At 34.0% G+C, this 19,661-nt stretch overlaps 1 protein-coding gene across 2 annotated transcripts in view; it reads left to right on the forward strand.

Moving 5' to 3' along the window:
• CEP162 (centrosomal protein 162) overlaps positions 1-19,661 on the forward strand; it is an 89,183-nt gene that overhangs the window by 27,714 nt on the left and 41,808 nt on the right. For both annotated transcript variants that reach the window (XM_012769161.3, XM_012769162.3), the window contains exons 6-13: positions 1,908-1,975; positions 5,287-5,405; positions 7,234-7,264; positions 7,720-7,836; positions 13,076-13,267; positions 13,874-13,955; positions 16,960-17,242; positions 18,125-18,383. In XM_012769161.3, coding sequence (XP_012624615.1) covers positions 1,908-1,975; positions 5,287-5,405; positions 7,234-7,264; positions 7,720-7,836; positions 13,076-13,267; positions 13,874-13,955; positions 16,960-17,242; positions 18,125-18,383 — 1,151 coding nt within the window. The remainder of the gene's footprint in view (positions 1-1,907; positions 1,976-5,286; positions 5,406-7,233; positions 7,265-7,719; positions 7,837-13,075; positions 13,268-13,873; positions 13,956-16,959; positions 17,243-18,124; positions 18,384-19,661) is intronic.

Here is a 19,661-nt window from a genome sequence, read left to right on the forward strand (position 1 = left end):
TGTGTGTTCTGTAAAATTTGGATTCAGTCCAAAAGGCTGCACTTAAGGACCTAGAAGGCCACACGTGTGATCTTAAGGCTGCAGGTTCCCCACCCCTGCAGCAAACCATTGCCATTCTCAAGATATTTGTGAAACCTGAGGTCTTTAATCTTCTTGGTTAGTTATCCATATAATTTTTTAATTATAAATAGAAAGCAGATTATAATTTTATTTAGAATTTTGAGAACACAAAAGTATAATAAAGTTAAGGGTCAGAAGAATCGTACCTCTGATTATTATAGTGCCTAGTCTCCTCAAGATGATTAGTTTCTGATAAACAGTAGATAAAGTGGTACATTTAATATCATAAATTATGCAAGATCTAAAATTTTTCCCTATCTATAAGGTAAAAAGTTAGCCTTTTGGTTTTATGGATGTTGACAATAGACATGAGATTTCTGGGTCAGAACCAAAGACCTTATTTCTCAAAGTAAAAGCAGTACCCGAGTGTCAATGTTTGTTGGCATCAGCTCTCCATGCCCCAGGAGACCCATGGGGGCAAAGCAAAGGATCCATGAGGTTGTCTGCATGTGCATTGGGTGAGTTATGGAAGGGGAACACTGAGCTTTCCTTTATAGTAAGTGGAAGCAAGCCTATTATTTGGACAGAAACATTACCTCATCTCTCAAGATTGCTCACTGCAAAGCACAACCCTGAGAAATGGCTCGGTGAAAAATGGTCAGGCTTTTGCATTCTTGGCATACTCAGCAAGAACGTGCAGGGACATTCAGGGTCCTTGGTGATTACCTCTTACAATGGTGACAACACAGATTAAGCATGCACAGGTTTTGGGGCCACAACTTTTTGCCACTTTGCAACATTTCTTAACTTTTTCCTATTTCTTAATAGTATTCTTAACTATTAATATTTTTCTCTATAACAGGCTGGTCAAAGTGCAGGATAACATGCATTATGCAATATCAGGTGTTTGCCCCTATTATTATTATAATAGTCTTACAGTTTCTCTGGTCTATTGATGATATCACTAAAGACAGGGTTGACGACTGAAAAAGTAGAACTGATTTCTTGATTTGAAAAAAAGCAGTATGTGAACTAATATATTCAATATAACTAAAACATGCTCAAGCTCCTTTGTCCCCTTGCTGAGTTTTCCTTGGTTTAAGGCTCCTTTTCAGCTTTCTTCAGGATTAAATTGCTTATTAGCATGTAAATTTCTGACTTCAGCATTTTTTTTCTGGCCTCTATGTAAATTAAACTAGTTCTCAATTGCGAATCTTTAGTAAAGAAGGGCTATCTGGGTCATAATATAATATGTGTATATGCAAATACATACATTTCTGTATAAAATTATGTGTATTTCAGAAATATGGCATTTTTTCCCTTTGTATTGCTTTTGCAACCACAATTAGTCTTATGCTTTAAAAATCCTTTATTGTCAAAACATTTTCCTTATGGCTCCCAAATTTTTAGCTTTTTAAATTTTTTTTAATTTTTATTTTATTTCATTGATTTTTCTAAGACAAGGTCTTGCTCTGTAGCCCAAGGTAGAGTGCAGAAGCATCATCATAGCTCACTACAACCTCAAACTTCTGGGCTAGCCTCCTGAGCAGCTAGACATATAGGTGTACACCGCCACACTGGGCTTATTTTTCTATTTTTTGTAGAGTTGGGGTCTTGCTGTTGCCCAGGCTGGTCTTGAATTCCTGGCCTCAAGGGATTGTCTTGCTTCTGCCTCTTAAAATGTTAAGATTACAGGCTTGAGCCACTGTGCCTGGCCTCACATTTTTAATTTTTGACAGAATAAGAGTACTTAAGAGAAAATAAATAATTTTAGAGATTTTTTTTAAATATGCAAAGGATTGCATGAGAATATATTTTTAACATATAATATTAAATATTTTTTTCAGCAGTCAAGCCAATATAGAACTAACTGAAGATGAACATGAGAATGAATCAAAACATGAAGAACTGGCAGGTAATTTCATTGGTTTTAAAATTTAATATAGCTTTTAGTTAAGACATTGATAGGGGAACAATAATTAAAAGAAAAATCATATTGTCTTAGAAATAGCTTTGAACAGGTAGAGCTGGGTTGCTTATATTGTAATCTGAGCTACTAAAAAATTGTTTTAAGTAAACTGCTTGATTTGTTGAGAGTGGGGAGCGGACCAATTGTGAAGACAGAGAAAAGGAATTTTGTGCTAGGATTGTGGAAATCTTTGAAACCTGAACAAAACCCACAAAGCATACCTTTTTTCATCTTTTAACTTTTAATATATCTGTGTTTTTATATATAAAAGATTTTTCTTGTAGACTGCATATAGCTGGATTTTACATTTTTGTCCAGTCTGGCACTCTCTGACTTTTAATTAAAGTGTTTCTACCCTTTTTAAAAATGTATTTATTGATACGACGGTTTACTGTTTTGCCATTTGTTTTCTATCTTTCCATCTTTTTTTGTTGTTGCTTTTATCCTGCATTCTATTGGATTGACTATTTACAGTATTCTATTTTATTCCAACTTTTGGCTTTTTAGTTATACCTCCTTATTTTTTTCTTAGTTGCCCTGATTCACAATATATGTCTTTACCTTATTAGATTCTACTTTTAAATAACACGTCACTTTATTTCTATGAACTCTAACAAACGGTAAACTCCACTCGACCATTTACCTGGTTTTGTCATATATTTCTTTTCTACATGCCTTTAAAACCCCACAATGGATTATTATCATTATTATTATTAAAACAATCAGTTAACATTTAAAAGTATTTTTAATAAATAAAAAAGTCGTCGGGCGCGGTGGCTCACGCTTGTAATCCTAGCACTTTGGGAGGCCGAGGCGGGCGGATTGCTCAAGGTCAGGAGTTCGAAACCAGCCTGAGCGAGACCCCGTCTCTACCAAAAATAGAAAGAAACTAATTGACCAACTAAAAATATATATACAAAAAATTAGCCGGGCATGGTGGCGCATGCCTGTAGTCCCAGCTACTCGGGAGGCTGAGGCAGTAGGATCGCTGAGCCCAGGAGATTGAGGTTGCTGTGAGCCAGGCTGACGCCACGGCACTCACTCTAGCCTGGGCAACAAAGTGAGACTCTGTCTCAAAAAAAAAAAAAAAAAAGTGAATATTTATGTAAAATTTATATTTATCAACATATTTATCATTCCCAGTGCTTTATTTTGCCCCCCCTCCCCTTTTTTTCTTCAGTTAGAGGTTTCTTAGCTTTTTTTTTAAGGGACAGAGACTTGCTCTGTCCCTGAGGCTAGAGTTCAGTGGTGCAAACATAGCTCACTTATCTTGAACTCCTGGGCTCCAGCAGTCCTCCCAGCTCGGTTTTCTGAATGGCTAGAACTACAGGTGTGCGCTCCTTGAGCACTTAAATGATTTCATTTTATTGTTTTCTGACCTTATTTTTCATGAGAAGTTACTGGTAATTCCTATTGTTTTTTTCCCCATTTTCAAGATTTTCTCTTTATCCTTGTTTTTGGCATTTGTGATGCATATTGGTGTGCTTTTGTATTTATCCTGTTTGGAGTTGATTGAGCATCATTGATCTGTGGATTTATAGTTTCCATCAAAATAAAAAATATTTTGGCTATTCTTAAAACACAATTCTGCTTTCTATCTTCTGCCATTTGACCCTAATTATATGTTAGAATGCTAAGTTTTGTCCTACAGGTCACTAAGATGTTTCCATTTTTTTAAAGCTATTTTTTCTTTCCATGCTTCAGTTTCTATTGCTATGCCTTCACAATACTGATCTTTTTCTTTAATCTAGAAGTTCCTTTTGGATCTTTTCTTAAATCTCCTTAATATCTTTCCTCATTATGTTCTTGCTTTTCAAGTCCTTACTATTAAGCCTATTTTATAGATCCCAGTATTTGTTCATTTCTGAATCTCTTTATATTAGCTGTTTTTTCTCTGGGTTATGAGACACTTTTTCCTGCTTCTTAGATGTCTAGTAATTTTTTTTATTGGATGTTGAGTATTGTGAATTTGCATTGATGAATGTCTGGGTTTAGCTTTCTTATTCTAAAAAGTGTTGAGCTTTGTTCTGGTAAATAGTTGATCCTACCATTTGATCCTTTTGAGGCTTTTCTTATGCTTTGTTAGGGGAAGTCTAGATTAACCACTCTAGGTATCATTTAACACTACTATTAAGGCATACCTCTTTTGAAATTTCTACTAAATGGCCCCTAGTGATCAGTGACCATTTTACATTCAAGCAGGTTAGAGTTCAAAAGTCTTCTTGCTCTATATGAACTCTGAGAATAGTCCAGCCTGCAGCTTCCCAACCTCCCACCTTCTCCATAAGCAGACTGATGGCATCAGTTAACATGGAGACACCTTTTCCTTCTGCAAAGCCACTTACATATAATTTGGAGGCTTTAGCCAAGAAGTGCCCAGGACTGGGGAAACAGCAAAGGTCATCTAGGGACCAGTATTTACCTGATTGGAAGGGTCAGAGATAAGTCTTGCATAAGTAGTATTTTAAGGTTTACAGTAGAGATACCTATAGAAACCAAAAAAAAAAAAAAAATCAATCAACTTGAAATGAGCAAAATCCAGCCTTTTTAAGAGTTTCAAGATTTCACAAAAATCCCTCCTTTTATAAGTAAGCAATTGGAGATTTTTGTCTTTACAAGAACAAATATTGGCCAGGTGCAGTGGCTCATACCTATAATCCTAGCATTTTGGGAGGCCAAGGCAGGAAGATTGCTTGAGGTCTGGAGTTCAACACCGGCTTGAGCAATAGCAAGACCCTGTCTCTACAAAAAAATAGAAAAATTAGCCAGGCATGTTGCATGTACCTGTAGTCCAGCTACTCAAGAGGCTAAGGCAGGAGGATCACTTGCACCCAGGAATATGAGGTTGCAGTGAGCTATAATGATGCCACTGTACTCTAGCCTAGGTGACAGCAAGACCCTGTCTTCAAAAAAGGGAAATAAATAAATAAATATTAAAGTTTTACTTTAAATGTAATATAAAATCCTTTGGACAGCTCTAGAAATTTTTAGTTGGTTAATAATATAGAAGATTACAAGTATAAAACTCTCAGAATTATTTGAAAGTATAAAAAAATGAAGTAAACCTAAGATAGTCTTATAGATTGAATTCTCATTAAATCTTTACAAAAATATATGTTCTTTAAAGGTATCTTCATGTTACTATTTCAATAAATTATTCTTATATAATCTTCTTCCTTTAGAAAACATCAGTCTTTTCCTGAAATTTGACTTTTTTGACAGTGTGATCTTGTACTTTTTAAAATTATTTTTTTCAGAAAATTATAGTGATGATTTTGAGGATGAAGAGGATATTGATGCACCTTTGACTACTAAAGATGAAAAGACTCATTGCAAAGAGAATCTCAAATCAGAAAAAATAAATGCACCCAAACAGGTATACATCAATTATATATTTGACAGTTTTGCAACTTCTTTCATGAACTTGGCTGACTATTACCATATGAAGAGCTCAAAATATGAAGTTCTTGATAGTCTTGCTTGTTGTAAACTTACAGGTCTCTTAACACTCAGTTAAACATTTTCTTAACTCAGGATATCAATTTAATATATAATTGATAAGCGGTTTCTCTTGGCAAATAATTTCCTTCAGTTAAGCTTTAGAAATTGAAAACTTAATTAAAAATTTCAGAACTAATTTTTAAATAAGTATATTAAATTACACTTTTCTTCGGTGTATAACTTGCCTTGTGAAGTCCAATAAATACTTCTCCCCAGTATTAGTGGTAACATTAGTGTCTGAAATGTATTTGACTAAAATAAGGAATTACATTATTCCATTCACATTTAGCAGTACTATATTCTAATTTTCTCATTTCTCAATTTTTACCAGTACTACTCCATATTGCGTGCCACATAGAACAAATACTATTTGTTATTTTGGTTTTGATCTGGACACAGTCTCTTTTAGGACTGTATGTTAGAACTAGATGTTTCAAACATGTATGAAACCATTGATTCTCTAAATAGAAGAGAGAAATACTTTGTGGGTATACATAAATATTTTTATTTTCAAATTCGCTTAGTACTTTGTCCTTGGGTATTTATATATTCAGTTTGGAGGGGAAAACCAAGGTGACCTTAGAAATAACACAAAGATTAATGTGACCTGATGAGTATCCTTAGAAATTTAGTGAGATTTACACTTGGAATATGGTAATTACAATATTTTGTGAAAAAATTAATAGGTCAGTAGAAGGCATGGTAGTGCAGTATATTAAAGGAAAGGTCATTTAGAGAAACTCAACACAACAACTATTCACAAGAAAGTCATTATGGTCAGGCCAATAATAATCTTATTTTTTCTACCCATGAAAATTCACAAAAAAAAAAATCTAGAAACTTGAAAAAGGAAATGGGAATTAATATGTCATATGTAACTTTGATCTTCATTAATCTTTCTGATTTCAAGCTTTGTCTTTGTTTCTTCCTTAAACTCTGTAAACTAATATTGTGGTTTCAAGAAGGACGTCATTGAATAAAATTTTAATGTAACAAAAAAAAAAAGTATACCCTGAATAAAAATGTGTCAACCGAAATGTGGAAACCTTGTAGAGAGCTGTCTGAGTAAGAATCCAAATAGAAAGGAATTAAGCTCTGTTTTTATGGAAGGACCCTACATACTGCCTAGCCAGGTCGGGGATATAGGGAATACTACTTAGGTAACTTACTCTAAGGGAACCTATAATATTAAAGAACTTCATGTATCTTGCCAATTCGGTGACTTGCTGCCTTTCTGAAAGTTGTATCTTTCAAAATGTAGATGAAATGAGTGTAAGGTATATTTGGTCATTAATTTTGAACAATAAGGGAAAATCAGTTGGTGATGTTATAATTGTAGGACTCTTATATGAAGTAGCCCTGTTACCTTGAAGTTTGAAAAACAGGAGAATTTTTGAGCAAGGTAGATGAGCAGATGGCACCTAGATACTTTAAGTTAAGCAAGGCGTTTTAAAACCTAATTAAATTTGGTAATTGTCAGAAAGTTCAAAGAGAATCTTAAAAGTTCTTTCAGAGCTATAGTCTCTGTCTAGTCTTGAAGAATTACTAATGAATGAGAGTGGTGAAGGAAACCTAGAAAGCACTTTCCTGATCTTTTCATAACGGAATAAAGCACTGGCTTTCAAATTTTGCTACTATTCACACTGTGGTCATTTTACATAATTTTGGTTTCAAAACATAAGCATTTTCTTCTTTTAATTTAGGAAGAAGAGAAAACTGGCATGCTGGCTAATGGTAAATATTATGTAGATTCATATATTTTAGCTGGCAAAAACTAGTCTGTTCAGAATTTCATCTAAATAATTCCAAATAAATCACTCTGTCTTTTAAATATCTTTAAGGAATTAAAGTTCTAGCATTTCTCAGTAATGTATCCCTTGTGCCTATCTTGAATTTATTCTGTTACATTTGAGAATATTTCTTTTTTGTTGTTTTTCTCAGGCCCTTTGCCTTCCACATATAAATGTACATTAAACTTGCATATAAGCATAGTTATGTGTTAGATGTTAGCCATAGGAAGAAAATCATATTTGTTATATATATCATGCTTATTAAGATTATATACCATTTTATATAAATATTCCTTTGTTTTTATATGTATTACATATGATTAAAATAATTTTATTAGATCCAAGGAACCACAGAATTTCTCTACATTCCTTATATTTTTTTCTTTTATATTTTTCCAGTTGTGTTGCTTGATTCGTTAGATTCTGTTGTAGAGGTCAACCTTGATGAACAAGATAAGATGACAACTAAGCCGAAAGCCCTACCAGAAATGACTGATAATGAAATGACAGGAACAGGTAAAAGTGTTTGAAAGACTAGCAATTCTATAAAATATGGAATACTTTATAAATAATTGACTGCATTTCTAGGGAAACATATATACTAACCATATTAATAATAAAAACTTTAAATCTCAGTTTTCATTTTTCTGCCATATTTAATAATTTAAATAATCAGAACTTGCTAATGGTGACACTTAATGCTAATAGGACAAGTAATATATGGTCTTAAATAAATACTTAATAAATTAATGAATGCTGTTGATAGGAATTGTAGCACTGTAAGTAATTATTAACTAATTTTCTATGCCTTTCTAGAGTACTCAGTTAAATTTGCCATGTGTAGGAGAAATGAGAGTTTGGTCTTATTGTGCTTTTCCATAGTTCCTTCTCTGTAGGAAAAAGCTAGATCACATCTCAAAATTCCGTAATACCGTGCTGGGCACGGTGGCTCATGTCTGTAATCCTAGCACTCTGGGAGGCGGAGGCGGGTGGATTGCTCAAGGTCAGGAGTTCGAAACCAGCCTGAGCAAGAGTGAGACCCCATCTCTACCATAAATAGAAAGAAATTAATTGGCCAACTAACACATATATACAAAAAATTAGCCGGGCATGGTGGCACATGCCTGTAGTCCCAGCTACTTGGGAGGCTGAGGCAGGAGGATTGCTTAAGTCCAGGAGTTTGAGGTTGCTGTGAGCTAGGCTGACGCCATGGCACTCACTCTAGCCTGGGCAACAAAGTGAGACTCTGTTTCAAAAAAAAAAAAAAAAAATTCCATAATACCTAGGACTAACTAGAGTTTGCTAAAGCTGATAAAGGTCTTTGAGACAGTGCCTTTTCAAACATTTTTAAAGCAATGGAAGCCTTATCTCCAATTAAAATCTTATGTAGAACCCTCTATATAGGTAAAAATGGTATTTTATCAGTATAAATATATATAAGCTCACATTTGTAACATTTACCTATAAAATTAATGAGAGCAAAAATGGTCTTTTGAAAATTTTAAAAACAGAAACTATTATAGAAGATCTGTTACATTCTCATATAGCCGTCAGCCTTCCAATGTGTTTTTATATTTTGTTTTTGTAGTACAGTATAAAATTATTCTTGTTTTAACACATAAATAGTTGCAAATGGGAACTTTTTAATCAGCTTGCTTTATAGTATGGATACTGGCCAACTAAACCAATTCAGACACTGGGGAAAAAAAAGAGTAATAAATCACTAACCAAAAAAAAAAAAAAAAAAAATCACTAACCAACTCCAAATACTAGTTTGTATTTTATTTTTACTTATTTTTACTTTTTTATTGATGTATAATATACATATAGATAAGTTTATGTGTCATGATACTGCAACTCAAAGTACTGGACATACCATTGTAATCAGCAAGTAGATCAAAAAACAAGGACCCAAACCACAATGTCTCATCATGTATCTCTTATTTCACCGTCTTTCCTTAGAAAGACAGTGACTCACCACTATTTTGAGTCACCACTATTTTGGCTTATTGCATCCACTTCCATTTTAAAATATAAAAGTTAAAAAATTACAACTATAAGAATTTGCCCAAGACCTGTTACTCACTTCTTGTTGCCTAACTGAATATTCCACTGTGATGAAGCACATGTCCTTCAGCCTTACTGCTGTGACATAAGTAACTATGTCACATATGTGCCATGATAGTCTGTCCATTTGCACAGTTATCAGTGAGCAGACATGAATTCTTTTAAAAGACCAAAGTGAAACTACAACTTTTCTAATCAACAGTATTTTAGAGGAAGTTCATATATATGCTGGATGGCCAGAGAAACTTTATTATGACATGTGTAGGAAAACAAGTAAAAGAGAAGGCATAAGTTATCAAAAATATAATTACATAATACCTTCAAAATATTGCAGTTACATAAATTGTACATTTGAGTGTGCAGATTTTAGTTTTAAAGCATGATTTAAAATGGAATTTCAGTCAAACATCTATGGAACCCATGATTTTCTCTGAAAAACTATTAGTATGATTTTGTAAAACATAGTGCGAAAATCCCTGCTGCTATACATTATAAGAAAAACTCAGAAATAAAAAATGTATTACTAAAAATAAAAATTCTGTTAAGATAATCCAAGCAATTATATAAAGCTATCATGTTTTGGTCCTGTTTCTTAAATGTTCTTGACTCTGAAATAATTCGATTAGTTAATTACTAGAAGGTAGTACAGCATGAACTTACTGTCACATAGACTTGGCTTCATACTCCCAGCCTTGCCACTTATCAGCTATATGACATTGGATAATTAATGCCTGTAAGCCTGTTTCCTCTTCTTAAAGGACTTGTGATGGTCAGCTGAGATAGTGCATACTGTATAATACATTACTTCAGATTCAGTGAGCAGTAGCAGCTATGTGGTTATTATTATTTATATCAACCCTCTGTTAATAATAGCACAAGCTATAATAATAACCTGAAGTCATACCATATAAATATTTATTGGCTGTGGGATACTGAATTTCCTAGCATTTCAAAAATGCACTTGGAAGTCTTCAAATGAGCATCTGAACTTGGTTTAAGAACTGAAAAATTCAGTGGGTTTTTTGTTTTGTTTTACTGTGTTCTAATAATAAGCTGACTAGGTATAGGTAAATCATTGTTAAAGATTATCTTTTGTTAATAATATTCATGAAATTCTTTGTGCTTTGTTGTATTAAAGAGGTTAGTAAATATAAAAGTTAGGTTTTCCTGACCCTAAGCCATATCTAGCCCTTCACTTGTTTTTATCTGTCTCAGGAAAGTGCCATTTTGTGCTGTGGCTGCATGACGGGAATAGTCACAGAATGACATTATTGCTCCATGAAACTAGACCCTGTCCTCTGCAAAATAGGATTAGACACTTCTCAGCATTCTAAATTTGAAAAATATAGGGACATTTTATCTTGTAGTAATATATAAAATAACTATAGAGTGCTCTCTTTTTAATTAAGGAAGATAAGTAAGCCCTTTTCAAAAAATGCATGGAAAAAGTTAACTTACGTGACTATGGCATTATTTTTAATATGACTTAGGTTAATGGCTCAAGTTAGGAGACAAGTACCTTTCCCTGCTCTGTTTTCTGAGCAGCTCTGAATGCCTCTTCATCCTCCATTTCTAATTTCTAACTTTTAGATCATTTGTTTTTCTGCATATTTGCTCTGTTGTTGCTTTAAGTCATAGAACTTCCTCCTTGTAACATCTTATACCTCTTAAGTTAGATATGAGCAAGCATTCAATACTACTCTGTTATTTGCCATTGAAATCATTTGTTTTTAATTTCAGGATATTATGATGGTACAAACATTTTAGTTACATTTTATGTGCTCTCTCTAGGAAAATATAAGTCATGCTAGATCACTGTCATTTCTTATTATTGAGTAGTATTCCATTGTGTGTGTGTGTGTGTGTACATATATATATATACCAAATTGAAATCATTTCTTTTATGTATACTCAAAAAATACTTGCACATCCTGATATTTTTATAAAGAAAAAAATACCTTGTGTTTACCTTTTTTCCTAAAATTTAATTCTCTCTTTCAGTCATGCTACTCTGAGCCTGGATGGTGGTTTAGGGGGAAAGGCAGGCTCACCTTAATAGGCAAGATCTTTTTCCTCATGTCCACTTGGAGAATCCCTACCCATTAATTGTTGGCAGTTCTGCTCTAACAGTATCCCCCTCTTGTTTTTGTTTTTAGTTTATTTAACCAAATTTGTTATTGTGTGTATTCTAAATGACCATTGTGACCTGAAGCATTAGCTTGAAAGCCATCTCATTGTAAGGCATTCTTACAGATAGACAATCTTATATGCAGTACTCATCTCTTATGTTTAGTGTTGAAAATAGCCCCTCAGAGTTGTGCACTGTACAACTTATAGCATATATACATACATATATATATATATATATATGCACACACACACACACACACACACACACACACACACATAGAGGTGGGGCTGTATATACTGTTTGAGTTTTAAGCATTAATTAACCATGGGTATCCAGAGAAGGGATTGGTCACCCTATTTCTCCTCTTTCTTTTCCCCATTCTTTTATGACTCATTATTTTGTCTAATTTTGAAAATTCTGCTTGTTAGTAATGAAACTTACAAAGTGAGTAAGAAAATACTCATAAAAATCTGAGATCATTATTGTCCTTAGATCCTTTGAATTCTTTTTGCTAGAATTTATTTGTCAAATGGTGGAAAGAAGTTTATAGGGAAGGAAGAGTGAATAATGACATCGAGGTTTCTATGTTGGGTGACTGAGTAAATAGCGATGCCTTTAGCTTAAATAGGAAATACTGGTAGTGGAACAAGGTTTGTTGGGGAATATAATGAATTCATTTGGGGATATGTAAGATGTGATTTACTTACAGGACAATCTAAATGCCTGTCAGGAAAAAGTTATATGGACAAAAGGCATAGATTTGGGAGTCATGAGCATATGGGTAATAGATGAAGCTAAGCGTCTTGATGAAGTGTCTTTTTTACACCAAAAAAATAGTGAGAGGTTCAAAAAAGAGGGTTAAGTTGTAGCCCTGAGATGAGCCATAGACTGTAAGAGATTGAAAAGTAGCCAATCAGAATGGTGGAGATAACAAAAAGAAGAAGGGATGCAGAAGAAATGGGTACCAGGAAAAGGATAACGACAAATGTCTCATAAAGTTGTAGAGAACTAAAGATGGAAGGATTTGGCTATTAGGAAATTGCTTTTGATTACAGCAGCTTTAGCAGAATATTGGAACATACTGGATTACAAAGTTAGAGGAGTGAATTGTGGTTAAATAAAAAATGCACACTGCAAGATGCTTGTTGATACAGGAAAGCAGAGAGAGTTAAGAGAGCAGTAGTGGTAAGGGAAAGATAGAATCCTTCAAAGGAATGTGTCAGATTTAGAAATTTAAAAATAGTTTTTTTCCAGTGCAGAGTTGTTGATTAAGAAGAGTAGGAAGAGAGGGCAGTGACTAGTGAAGTCACGTTTTACAGTGACTACATGAGTACAAATCTTAACTTGCTGAGTAGAGTTGTTGAGCCTGGTATGATTTCATACTGGTAGGCAACAGCTACAGAGTACCTGTTTGTGCTTAATTCTACTTTTATAATTCTGCTATTGTTCTACAGCCTTGTTCACCATTCAGAACAGATTAAGGAATGATATTAGTGTTTTATATTTCTCATGTATTTGTGATATAATTATTCCTGTGGATTACATTTATTTCAACAGGTGTTTCTTATGGACAAAGCAGTAGTGACATTGAAGCCCTACATCGGGCTTATTGTCATGTAGCCCATTCTTTGGAAGATGCAGATGAACAAAGAATTGAGAGTAATGTGATGGAAAATGTCAAGAGCTCAGTGAAAGATCATCCTCAAGAAAATGAAGAGTCTTCGAAAAACATCTCTACTACTGAATCTGGTAAAAGCTGATAGATATAAATAGATATACTTTTCAGTTATTTAAGATGCTCTCTAAAGAATTTGTAGTATAGTGTAATTTAAATACAGTTTGCTGTGGTGAATGTTTCTCAGTCTCTCAACTTAATTAAGGAGTTGTTTAAATGAAGTACAGGAATCATTGGTTTAACTAAAATTAGAGCCAAACACAGAATAAAATTACATTTCCTCTAATACGCCTGGACCAGATTAAGATATCACTTAAGCTCTCATTTTTTTACACTTTTCGCATGTACATATGTTAAAGTTATTGAGTTTTTTTTGAATAGCAAACAGTATTTTGAGATCGACTAAATGCATACTTAGCAAATGTATATGTAGATATTCTTTGATATTTACTTGATATCGATATTTGAGATATATATTCAATATATCTGATATTTGATGAATATCAAAGGAGGTTTTTCTAGTATGAGCAAATTTACTATGGGAAATTAGGTTTATTGCCTATGCCATTTTGTCAACTATGTCAGTTAAAAAAAAGTGTAATTTTGGTGGTATTAGACATGTAAGTTAAGTAATTTATATACTATTTTCAGTTTCTACTTTAATTTTTTTCCCCTCTTAGATCTGCCCACAGTAGAGGAGCTGATGAAACCTATCAGAATTGATTCCTTTGGGATCAGTGGTTTTGATTTACAACCTGTCAGGTATGAGTTTTTTGGAATATATTGTACATGTTGATTAGTTGGTTGAGTTTTTATTTGTTCATTGTTTTGTCGTTGGAAACTTTTATAATCATTTGTTAGATGTAATGATTCCTACTGAATGATTAGTAACTAATATTAGCTTATATGAGTCTATCTGTGAGTCATTGCTCTCTCCTTTCTATGTTTGCCTGCTCTCTCCTTTCTATGTTTGCTGCACTCAATTAATTCGTCAAAATTCTTCTAGAGCTAAAAGAAAAAAAAAAAATAGATGCTACTAAAAAAGTTACTGCCATTACATAGACCTAAAGCTTTTCACTGAAAAATACAGTCTCTTCAGTTTTAAATAATAGCACAGGGACAGTTGATTCACAATGAGGAGGAAGGTGAATTTTATTCTGTATATGAGTCATAGATTTGCTTATTTAGAAACCAGTTAGTTATAACTTAGTCCCAGACTGGCTATCATCTCACAGAGTGAGTACTCTGTCACTAAGAGAAATGAGCTTCATGAAAATGGTCCACTTCCAATGTAATTTAGTGGCAGTATGTATAATCCACTGTCATTCTTCAACACACAGAGTAACACATCACAGTAACCTTGTCATAAGACAACTTTGCATTTGTGTAGCACTTAGAATGTCATGTTCAGCATCTCAGGTGATCTTTATAACAAGTGGGACAGGCATCTTTATTCTCATAATTCAAGAGATGAAACTGAAGTAAACCCAGTTTAGTGGTGGATATTAACAGCTAACATTTATTACCTTTACAGTGGGCAATAACTGTGCAAAGTTCTTGATGTATATTATTTCATTTAATAGCAACTCCATGGGGTGTAGTCCATTATTATTCCTATTTCATAGACAAGAAAACTGATGTTTAAAAAAGGTTAAAATAAAGCCATTGCCAAAAGTCACATGGCTATAACAAGGGAACACAGGTAGTCCATGTGTTTAACCATTTATGTTGTCAGATCTTTGATATCCATGAAATATTTCTGTGAAATACTCTGTCATCCATTCATGTAGTCATTTGTTCAATTGTTTTTTCAAGAGACATGTTTTGAGCTCTTCCTTGGACTACATTGTCATCATGTAAATCTACTTGCAGTGATTTCTTGTTTCTGCATTTGTGATAGTTGAGAGAAAATGATACAATGCAGCTGACACTAAAGTCCATCCACTTGAATTCTAAGTCTAGTATTCTTCCTCTGATCTGTAGTGCTAGTTAGTATTTTTAAAGGTAGATGAGCTCTTATTACTGCTGTTTGGGAATATGTTAGTGTTACTAAAGAGATTTTCTTAAACATCTTGTGTCTTTGCTGTTATAGGTAAAACCATTTTAGCAATATGAATTCTAAAACATAGATTTTTACAATTGTGTTTAAAGGCTGAAAACAAATATACTTACATTAAAGATATAATAATAATAATGGAAATGTCAGTAATATTACCTTTAGTACACATATCTAAAAAATCTTTAGTAAGCTGTAGGGTAAATAATCCTAGCTGCCGTAACAGATAATCTTTGAAATCTTAATAGCTAAACATCATACAGACTTATTTCTTGCTCATATTACCATCCCCTGTGGGTCAGTGGAATTGAGGTGGGGTTGTGCTTCACACAGTAATTTAGGAACCCAGCCTGCTTCTGTCAGTAGCACATGGTTTTAAGGTTGTTATAACATCATCCAACTAGTCAGTAAGGAAAGAAAGAGAATGGGTTAGCCTACTTTCTTTTAACTGCTTCAACACAGAAAGAAAAGTAAATGAATTTGATAGGTACCGTGTTTCCCTGAAAATAAAACAGGGTCTTATGTTTATTTTTTCTCAAAAAGACACCCTAGGGCTTATTTTCAGGGAATGGGTTATTTTTTTTTTTTTTTAGTACGGTACAACAGTCTACATTTATTCAAATATAATTAAGTCATCTTCTTCTGGAACATCATCATAACTCTCCAAACCCTGAATTCCATCCTGAATTTCTTGCGACTCTATTTCCTTTAGAACCATTGGCCCCAGTCTCATGTCGAGCAACAGAGCTCTCATGGGGCAGATGAAGGGCTGCTCGTCTTCTTTACCACTCTATGACGAAATGCATGGGTTGTGCAGATATGCTGCGTAGCCAAGCCCATCACTAGGTCTTATTTTCAGGCTGGGGCTTATATTGCACAAATGTTTAGAAATCCTGCTAGGGCTTATTTTATGAGTAGGCCTTATTTTCAGGGAAACATGGTATCTGGTCAGCCTCTGCCAGGATATACCCTTATAATAACTAAATATCCATTTCACTGTTCTTCATACCCAGCCCAGCCTATCCCCTCCCAAAGCAGACAGCCCCAAAGTCCCATTCAGGACTATATGCATCTGAAAGGCCAGGATTTCCAGGGAAGCACAGTCCTCTCCATCAGGTATTGGTGGGGCTCCTTATCAATTACCAGTGGATGAATTAAAAAGACAAGTTCTATCCTTCCTTACCTCCACCCAATAAATATAATGGTGGAACTACAACTGATAATCCCATTTGGGAAGGAAAGGTATGAGGAAAATAACAGCAATCAGTGTTTCAAACCACTAGAAAGACCTTGTAAAGATACCCTCCTACCTTGGGGATAGGGATTTTCCTTAATTAGGCCATTATTCTGTTCTTAAGGAAGAACTACCTTATAAATATATTATTCTCTATAGTGTCTGGTTTAGAAATGTATTATTTTCTTATACAAAAGCAATCTAATGTTTAGTTTGGTCTCTCTTTAAAGTAGGTCTCAGAGTCACTTGTGTAATCCTTTGTATTATACTGCATTAAAATTATGTGAAGTTAAAAACAAATATACTATTGAGTTACTGTGTTAACCAGAATTATAATTTATTTAACATTAGTAACTTAATTTGAATTGTTACAACTCGTGTGTGTGCGTGTTCGTATGGTGTATCATGCATATATAACTGATATTTGAGGAGTCATTATATAGAGTTTGTTATCTGTGTCCTGTTTTGTTTTATAGCTCTAAGAAAGTGGCTGATAATAAAGAAACTGAATTTGTTAGCCCTTTACCTCTTAATATGAACCCAAATGTTATATCTCAAGACCCACAACATGTGAACCAATTTTTTGACAAAAATGATCAGAAGGTGATTTCACAAAAGGCAACAAATGAGGGTATGGAAAATAGCCATCCAAGAGTATCTGCTACAGAAGAACATATTGATAAAATGTACCTTGATATTCTGAGGAAAAAAACATCTGTTAATCCTTCATTATTAATTCAAGATGACAAAATTAATAAAGTAAGTATTTATAATCTAAATTGATTTGATATCTTCAGAACTGAAGTTATGTAAAGTATATGGGTACTATTAATAGGTGTGTGCTTCTTAAACTAGTGGGATTAGTTATATACTGACCTCCCCAGTAGATCTTGGATGTTTGTTGGTGATACTTATAAAACACCCTCAATCCTCAAATTCCACTATAACATTAGCTTTCTTTCAGAAGCCATTCTTTACACTTCTTTTTTTTGAAGTAAATATGGTTCAGAATTTGAATAGTATAAGAAAGTAAAGTTCATTTGTCACTGTAGTGCTCATTGTTCAATCTTTCCAATAGTTGGTATTATAGGTAAGTTGGCATTTTGTAGGAATACTATTAGCAACTGTGAAGACAATTATATTTCACTGTGTCTTTCTTTTTCCTCTATTCTTGATCTCTTCTGCTTTAAGGTTCCCATGATCTGAATGTTCTATTTGTTATATTTTTGAATTAGGTGTTTACTTTAAGTCATCTCCGGTTTTTTTTAGGAAAGACAAGGTATTAATAAGTTTTTAAAAGCATCTTGAGAAGTCCAGAGGAAAAAAGATATGATTTTATGTCATTTCAAAATACGTTCTTCTTTGCTCTCTTCCATGTTCATTCTGATAATTATACATTTTGTTTTCTGACAAGCTTATTTTGCTTTATAGTTTTGCTTTACTTTGTTTCAGTGATAACTTGGAAGATGTGCTTCAAATAAATTCTGATGCATTAGACTTAAGAACCTGACTGTAGTAGTTTGCCTTTTATAAACTACATTGTTTGATAATCACTGTTGTTTTGCCATCTGCTAAATCTTCATTTACAATAATAATTGAAGTTCCTTTAGGTACTAAAGAGTTTGTGCTTGTTGTGTGCAGACTTACAGATCTCAACTCAGTTCTGGAGAAGAAGGGACTGTAGTTGGCAAACAGGCACCATACAAGAAGGTCAGAAGTACACCTCCTTTACTTAAAAAGAAACCCCAGAGTGGATTATATGCATCAGTCAGGAGCTCAGGCTATGGCAAACCCAGTTCGCCACTCAACTTGTCCACTCTTGAAAAGAAAACTTCAAAGGATGTTACAAAAAGCAAAAATTTGAGATCCATACCCACCTCAAATCAAGCTAGGAAAAAAGGTAATCATATACTCTTCATAATAGAATACTGTGTATATAGTACATTATTTTACTGTCTTCACTTTTAGGGAAGAGAATTAATCTTAAAATACTGCGTTCCATTTCTGAAAGATGCAATTTATAGACAGTGACAGGGCTTAACCCAGGGCGGTGGCAGTGTAGGTGATGAAAAGTGGTTGGATAAAGATATATTTAGAAGGTAGAACCAAAAATCTATAGAATTAATTTTGGGTTGCTAACGTTTTTGGCTTGAGCAACTGGAAGAATGGAGTTACTATCAGATGAGATGGGGAAAAGCACAGTAGAATAGATTTGGGGGTTGAAGGAAGACTGAGAGTTTAGTTTTGGAGATAATTTTGAGATCTATTCAACATGCAAATGGAGATGACAAAGAGGCAGTTAGATATGAAAGTCTGAACTAAATATCATTCGGGAGTTGTTAAAAACTAATAAAGGTGTTTTTTAAAGCCATGAAGCTGAGAGTACCAAGAAAGTTAGCATAGCTAGGGGAAAAAAGCAAACCAAGGCCTGAGTCCTGGGCATCCTAAGCTTTAGAGGTCAGGCAGAAAAGGATGAACCTGCAAAGGAGACAGACTGAGGTTGGAGGAAACCTGTGAGCATGTGGAATCCTAAAAACTAAGTGAAGAAAGTATATTAAGAAGAAGCCACTCTGCCATTTGCTGCTGTAGAAGAAGAGTGAGGACCGAGAACTGCCCTTTGGGTTTAGCAAGGAGGAGGTCATCATAAAAGTAGATAGCATTTTCCATGGAGAGGTGGCTGTAAAAGGCAAATTTAATGGGAGTGGAAGGAAATAGGAGGAGTGGAATTGGTGCTTCAAGTGATAGACCACCCTGGAACTGAAAGGTTGCTGTAAAAGGCAGCAAAATAATGGGGCAGTAGTAAACATGAGAGGTGGATCAAGAGAAGTTTTTTGCTTTGCTTTGTTTTTAATGGGGGAAATCATAGTATGTATGTTGTTAAAAAGATTCAGTAGAGAGGAAAATAATTGATGATGTAGGAGAGAGGGAAGAACAAGGTGGAACAAGGTCCTTGAGAGGAACAGTTGTGGGGTCTGGTGCACTGTAGAATGGTTGGCATTAGATAGGAATCTAGACAGTTCCTATGTTCTAGGAGCAGTGGAGGTGGATAGGAAGGGAGAGTTTACGCTGGTAGGTGAATAGATGATGTGGAGATAGAATGTTGATGCTTTCTTCTGTTTGCTTCAGTTTTCTCTGAGAAATAGAAAGAAATATCATTAGATGAGAGTGAGGGTGAGCA

Source organism: Microcebus murinus, chromosome 5, assembly GCF_040939455.1.
Source record: "Microcebus murinus isolate Inina chromosome 5, M.murinus_Inina_mat1.0, whole genome shotgun sequence".
In the NCBI taxonomy this organism is placed as follows: Eukaryota; Metazoa; Chordata; class Mammalia; order Primates; family Cheirogaleidae; genus Microcebus; species Microcebus murinus.